Source organism: Beta vulgaris, chromosome 2 (genome assembly GCF_026745355.1).
Source record: "Beta vulgaris subsp. vulgaris cultivar EL10 chromosome 2, EL10.2, whole genome shotgun sequence".
NCBI lineage: Eukaryota > Viridiplantae > Streptophyta > Magnoliopsida > Caryophyllales > Amaranthaceae > Beta > Beta vulgaris.
This window is the reverse complement of record NC_079203.1, coordinates 5,356,050-5,363,586: the sequence shown is the minus strand read 5'-3', so window position 1 is coordinate 5,363,586 and position 7,537 is coordinate 5,356,050. Positions and strand designations below refer to the sequence as shown.

The 7,537-nt window shown below is 33.6% G+C and overlaps 1 protein-coding gene across 1 annotated transcript; it reads right to left on the bottom strand.

The window, feature by feature from the left end:
• Positions 1–1,954: 1,954 nt before the first annotated feature.
• Positions 1,955–3,310, bottom strand: LOC104887617 (cytosolic sulfotransferase 5). Its single transcript, XM_010672288.3, has one exon. It carries the CDS (start codon positions 3,262–3,264, stop codon positions 2,257–2,259), a length of 1,008 nt encoding a protein of 335 aa, XP_010670590.1. The 5' UTR covers positions 3,265–3,310; the 3' UTR covers positions 1,955–2,256.
• Positions 3,311–7,537: the final 4,227 nt, after the last annotated feature.

Below are 7,537 nucleotides of genomic sequence, written 5' to 3'. Positions count from 1 at the left end.
GCATTAGTCTTAGTTCAACATCCTTTCCATCATTGTTTGTCACTTGTTTAGTTAGATTGAGTCAAAGATACCTAGTGTTTGATACTGTTTGTCCCTGTGGATTCGACCCTGACTTGCCCTGCTACATAGTTAGGAGGTTAGTTAGGAATTTACTTTTGTTAGGTGCGCGACACGCCTACCAGTACCTCCCAAACTCTTCTTCAATATATCAATTATGTCCTTATTAACATTTTCAGCTCCACATCATAATCCTCTTCATCCTCAAAGTCTCTCTAAGTTAGCTCCACATCATAATCATTCACACCATGATGTAGGAAGGTTAGCGGATAAGTTCAATGAGGAAGTTCGTCAAAATCGCTTGAGATAATTTCCACTAAACAGGCCTCCGGAGTCCGATTCCTTATTATAATACCTTTCTGGAAGCGAAACGGGCCAACGAGTCAAACTCACCACTATGCTGTGACTTATAGGCTTTTTAAGCCATCCGAGTTCGTTTAGGGCCCGAAAATAACATTTTAATTATTTCCGGATTTTATTATTTCCTTAATTTCGTATTAGGGTTTTGTTTTAAAGTACTTAAACACTTTTAGGTCATTATTGGGAGGCAGATTTTGATCTTTAATAATATTTCAGAGTTCCTACTCTTTTCTGGTGGATTCCGGAATTTCTATAGATTTATCGTTTGTAAGTTGTAAATCTGATTGTTCTTGACCGAGATTAGCGCTTGCTTTTCTCTGAATTGTCCGATTGCGTCACACCATCATGTGACTCCTCACTTTCACTCTCCTCACCTTCACTTTCCTCACCTTCACTCAATGGATCTACTGGATGCATGCACATTTCCCTGGAGATATTAATGTTTTGTCGAGTGGTGGGTGCACAAACTTTTCTTTTTACAATGAGCTTACTAGTTACCCTAGTCTTTGTAGAGGGATGGGTTTTAGAGATGGGGTCAGAGCTATCTATTGGGCTCACAGTTGCGCCAAACCATTGAAATATGTTATCTTCCAATTCAAAGTCATGTACCTCATGTTCGATTACAACATCTCCCCCTTGTTCTGTTTCAACCTCATGCACCAACCACAACGTGATGAAGTTGTTAATGTTAACTCTTCAATTCTTTCTACCATCAACAGCTGCCCATCAACATAAGTAGTCTTCCCTTTCTTAGTCTCCCAATGAACACCATGCCATAATTTTAAATTTGTCATTTTCCTTGCTCCAAATCAATTTCTACAGCACCACCTTTTAATTATCATTTATCAGTTAAATTTAATATTGAAGTAATTAATTATTATTTCAACCAAATTATACATTACAACACTAAGGCTCCGTTTGGTAGGGCGTAAAACATTTTCAGTGTAAAATGATTTTCATGGAAAACAATTTACAATGGAAAACACACTTCCAAAATTAGTTTTCCGTTGTTTGGTTCGATGTAAGAAAAATGATGAAATGAAAAGAAAATGAAAAGGAAAGTAAGGAGGTAGTGAGAAGAGTGTACAAGAAATAGAAGGAAAATAGTTTTCCCTTCATTTTAAAAGGAAAATGGTTTTCCATCATTGGGAGAGTAATTTTACCCCAAGGGAAAATGGTTTTACACTCTTTTGTCAACCAAACAATGTAAAACTAAAAATAGAGGAAAACAGTTTTCCGGAAAAACGTTTTACGCCCTACCAAACGGAGCCTAACACCCTAATATTTTATACAAGTTGTATAATTGTATGCACTTCCCAACACTACAATATATGAACAATGACTCCACAACATATATGGACAAAAAAGCTTGTATGTGGTAAGAAGTAAAAACTAAAAGTGTATCTTAATTGGCTTAAACCGAAAAAAAAAACCCATATTTAGTTGATCTTTTCCTTTGTTTCCCGATTAAGCTGAAGTTAAAACTTAGGTCATTCATTGTGGAAGAAAACTTAAATTTACATAAAGCCAGAGATCATATAAAATGACAATTCCATTAATTCAAGGTAACATTGTATTCAAGTAATACGGAGACTGAGTCTCAAATCAGTTATGAGCTCCTGTTTACATCAAAAATCATACAAATTAAAAATACCCCACCAAAGAAAGCACTAAAGAAATAAGAAATTCAGTATTCCTTCCTTATTTTATTTTTGACATTGAAAAATCGTACAAAACTAAAAGAAAAAAAAGAAAGGAAGGCGGTTTATTTGTGCGATATTTAGTATTCCACTTCATGGTAACATTGTATTCAAATACTTCTAATACGGAACACTTCATTTATGGGAACTCTTGTGATACATAGTGTCTAGAAGTAAAACCAGATTTATTGAGTTTCTCTTGCAATACTTGATAATGCTCCTTGAGCATAGAAGGGGTCAAATAATTAGTCCAATCACCTACCTCTCCTTTCCTAAAGAGAGCCTTGTTCTCCACAAAATGATAAAATTTTCCACTCTTATTAATCTCCATTTCCTTTAAGCTATCAAGGCTACAAAGCTTGATTATTTCATCTATAACATTCTCTTTCTCTTCCTCCTCCGAAAACGGGCAACCTAAAAACTCCGCCAAACGTTTCACTTGCGCATTCGGATCCTCCTTTAACCCTTCATATTCCATAAACAACACCTTATCTGGGTTTTCCATACTCTCCTTCCAATACCTCACAATGTGATCATCATATGGACAATATGGAAAATCGCCCTTGCAAAACTTACCAAAAAGATCCTCCAACATATTGGGTGTAACACTCTCATTTTTGCTCACTTCTAAAATAAAATGCCAGTTTGACATAAAAGTGTCCAAAGGATTTCGGCAAACATAAATGATCTTACATTTGGAGGTCTTGATTGAGTTTGGTAGAGATGGATATGGTACATGGGTGGCAAAGAGGCGAGGCGAGGATAGTTTAGTAAAATCAGGCTCACATCCCTCCTTACAATCTCTATAAAGTTTGTGCTCAAAATGCAGGACGAGTTCATGAGGATTTTGAGTTTGAAGAGGATGGTTTGAAACATCAGGGAACTTTTTCCTATTTACAATTGAGAAAATGAGAGATTTTGACCATGTTGTGCCTGTTTTTGGTAGGCTAGCTAGGATAATATCTGTGTCATCTGCTTGGAAATGTGATTGAAAAGAAATTGTGGGTTTAAGAACTAGGCTCCAAAACCCCTGGTAGAAGTACATGTTATAGGTGCCAAGCCACAATTTGCAAGGGAGGGTGAGTTCTAATTGTTTGATTTCATCTTCTAGTTTCTCTAAAGCATCAGGGTTTGTAGTTGTTGACATGGTGGTATAAGTTTTGGTTTACATGGGAACTAACGATTACTAGGTGAGAGTATTTATATACAAGTCCTAATGTTCAATAGATCATAATTTCTCTATTAACTTGTAAGTACATATTAATTATGTTAATAGTCAAACGATTTTAACCACGTTAATGCATTAATGTGGATTTTGATGGGATCTCGATATAATTTCGATGTCGACATTTTCCTGATGTAGTGATGTACATCGTGGTAAGGTTGTATAAGCTTTTGAATAATGTGTCCGTCTTCTTTAGAATATTGTTCGAAATTATCACAAAATCACAATCAGACAAAATTATCATCTGATCTGATTGTGATTCTTTTGGTCGTCGACTTCGCGGTAAGGTTATATACTTATAATAATGTCTCACGTCTTCAAAAAATATTGTTCGAAATTCTCACAAGATCTTTTTTTTATTCGGAAAAATTTGCAACAATAATCTCAATTATGACCACCAATGTTATTAGAATCGTGATCCTACTTTGGATCGTAGGGGTTGGTAGGATCGAATCGATGGAATTGAATCGTAGGATCGTAAGATCCTACAATTTCGTAAAATAGAGATAATTATGCTAGAATATGGTGATAAACATATGTTAAAAAAATTTACGCAAATTAATAATGCCTTATTTCATTAAAAAATGGTGATAGTTCTTCAATACTATAAGATTTAAGTAACATGCAACCAAAATCTAATACGAAAAATATAATATGTAAAATTACTTTATAATATGTAAAATTACTAACTTGTAGTGTTGTCAAGTTTGTGATCCTACTTTGGATCTGAAAGGAGTGACAGGATCGGATCAGTAAAATCGAATCATTGGATTATAATAAGATCATATAAAAACTAATAAAAGGTGTGATAAAAGACAACAATATGACTTAGAACATGTGTTTCACGTAAAATTGATGCTAAAACTAGTAATTTTGAAATAATTTAGGGGGCGTTTGGTTGAGGTATTTTTAATAGAATGGAATGGAATGACATCCATTTCATTGTTTGGTTGGGCATATTTAGAGTAAAGTCTCATACCCAAGGGTATCTATCTCCACCCCATCCCCCTAGAATCCCAATCTCCCTTCCCCCTTAAGTTTCTAACTTAAGTTTCAAACCCTAATTTGTGTGGAAGGTCTAAAATTCTCTCTCCATTGAACTCTTAACTACTTTTTTTTTCGTTCTCTCTCCTTTTAAGACTGTTTTAATGGAGTCTCCCGATTCATCTTCTTACTCTCTCTCCATTGAACTCTTAGTTGTGTGTTATTATTGACTGATTTCAAAATTTGCGTGTCAACGTGATATTTTTTTTCTGGATTAGCTCTACTTATAGTGTAAGATGTTGAAGGATTCTATATGTTTTATATATAAAGTTACTGTTAGATTGGCTGAAATTGGATTGGCGAGCCTGTTTAAGGGCAACTACTGTTGGAATGTGAATGTAATAGATTATCTGCAGCCTCGCTTCTACTGAACAAACAAATGGGACAATTACAGTGATCGTAATATATATATATATATATATATATATATATATATTTTACATATATATATATATATACATATACATATATATATATATATATATATATTATATATATATATATATATATATATATAAAGTTATATATTATAATTATATATTATATATATATAATTTCAATTATATATTATAAGTATATAATTATATTATATATACATATAGCTGATACAATTATATTAAAATGAAAACTGGATACAGAATCCATTCCAAAAGTGAACCAAACAGCAGAAATGGACGTTGAATCCATTACATGATTGAACCAAACAGTTTGAAACTAGTATGGGGTTCTAGATCCATACCATCCTGGTATGGACATCCATACCATTCCATTCCAGTTCAGTGAACCGAACAGGCCCTTACTAGTTTTGAGACAATACAACCCAAAAAATAATTTAGAAAAGTGAATATTCAAAAAATCTAGTAGGATCAGATAGGATCGTATGATCCTACACATACTACCCTAAGCTCCTATCCGATTCTCCCACAAGTTCATCATCTGTATTATATAAGTCAAGGGAGGAGGTGTGGTGTCCTCTTTTGAAGTGACTAAAATACCCTTAATGATCTAATTAATGGAATGGAAAAAATTACAAAAGCAAATCATTAAAAAATTCTCATTCCAACTTGCCATTTAAAACAAGTTTAAAATGGTATATGCATCAAATACTTCAATCAAAAATTAAATGGACAAAATATTTATACCTTATTAAAAAGATGGCATACATAACGTGCGAATTTTTTCCTTGAATAATGCAAAAGTGGGTTTTAATTCCCAAAATATGCCCAAAAAGATAAAAATTCTCTGCGTACCGTCCACGTAGGACAGCACGCGAGAAACTTTTTTTTTTTGTTTTTGCCCACCAAAACCGCTACTCACAGTAGCGGTTTATTTTAAATAAATCGCTACTTTAAGTAGCGGTTTATAGCGGTTTATATATATAAACCGCTACTCTGAGTAGCGGTTTTCCTTGGCAAAATGTTGCAAGCACATATCAAACTCTGGAGTTAGGAATTTCAGTAAACCGCTACTTGATTAATGAACAGCTACTTGAAGTAGCGGTTTACAAAACAAAACAAAACAAAACAATTTTTTTTTTTTTTTTAAACCGCTACTTCAATTAGCGGTTTTACTAAAGTAGAAAAAAAAATAAAAAATTCTCGCGTGCTGTCCTACGTGGACGGTATGCAGAGAATTTTTATATTTTTGGGAATTAAAACCCACTTTTGCATTATTCAAGGAAAAAGTTCCATAACGTGCACATGAAAAGTTTGAACATTCACTACCTTTGATACTCTTTAATTCAGTTAAACCAACTCATTATTTTTGTTCTTTCTGTTCAATATTCATTCACAAAAAAATAATTTTAACAATCACTCACAACTAACCTTTATAATTTTTTACATTAGCGAATTAATATATCTAAATTCATCTAACTGTTGAATTTTTCACATTTAAGTTTATTTATAAATAAAGTACAAATGGAGTATTTAATAAAATAACAAATTTTAAAATTAACGCACGCATCGCGTGCATATGAAGGCTAGTATAGTTAATTTATAGGACCGGATAAGATTAGTGGGATCGTAAAATCCTACTGATTCTACTACGATCCCACCGTAATAACGATTTTGCTCATGGTCCAGATCTTTTGGTAAAATTAGATTATTGGATCATACGATCCTACAATCTATCCTCCATCTATTATCACAGATAATATGCAAACCAGAGCAAAGAGTAGAATTTTTAAAAACAAAATTTTCCAGATTTTATTTCGTTCAGTGCAATTATCTACTAAAAAAAAAAGTAGCTTACTAAAAGATTAATTCTCCTAATCCCACATGCTACTCTAAGGCCTTTAAGGATCCCGAGTGGTGTGTTGCTATGGCAGAAGAATGTAATTTGGTTGTATATGGGAAGTCATACTTTCTAGGAAGTTATTTTTTCAATGTATTTGAAATTCCTAGGAAGTGTAAAATTGTGTTTAGTTGGTAATGGGAAGTAGAACTTCCTATGGGAAGCTCTACTTACCTAGGGGGACCTAGGTAAGTAACTTCCTCCATTTTGGAGGAAGTATAACTTCCTAGGAAGTGCAAATTCTCATGATTTTGCCAACCAAACAACTTCATATACTTCTACTTCTTAGGAATTTGCACTTCCCATGATTTATTTTGTCAACCAAACAATAAGACATGGGATTTAGTTTCATCTAATCTTCCAAAAAATCTGATAGACTCAAAGTGGATTTATAAGACAAAATATAATCATGATGGGTCAATAGAGAGGAAAAAGACTATATTGGCTGCCAAAAAAAAATAACCCACATGAAGGTATTGATTATGATGAGACTTTTAGCCCTGTTGCTAGACCTGCGACTATTCGTTTGGTCCTTTATCTTGCTATTTCTAATGGTTGTGTTTCTCACCAATCAGATGTTAAAAATGATTTTCTTCAATGGTCATTTAACTAAGAAGGTGTATATGACACAACCTCTTGGGTTCGCTCACCCCCCCAATTTCCCAATCTTTTGTGTCGTATCTGAAAGGTTATTTAGGGTCTTAAACAAGCTACTCGAGCATGGTTCCATCGTTTCAGTAGTTTCCTATTACAACAGGGCTTCTTTTGTTGTCAAGCCGACACTTCCATGTTCATTTTTCGTCGTGGCAAGCATCTTTTTTATCTTCTGTTATATGTCGATGATATAATTATTGCT

Excerpts from the sequence above, each read along its gene's own strand:
- LOC104887617 (XM_010672288.3), bottom strand. The coding sequence starts at position 3,264 with ATGTCAACAACTACAAACCCTGATGCTTTAGAGAAACTAGAAGATGAA.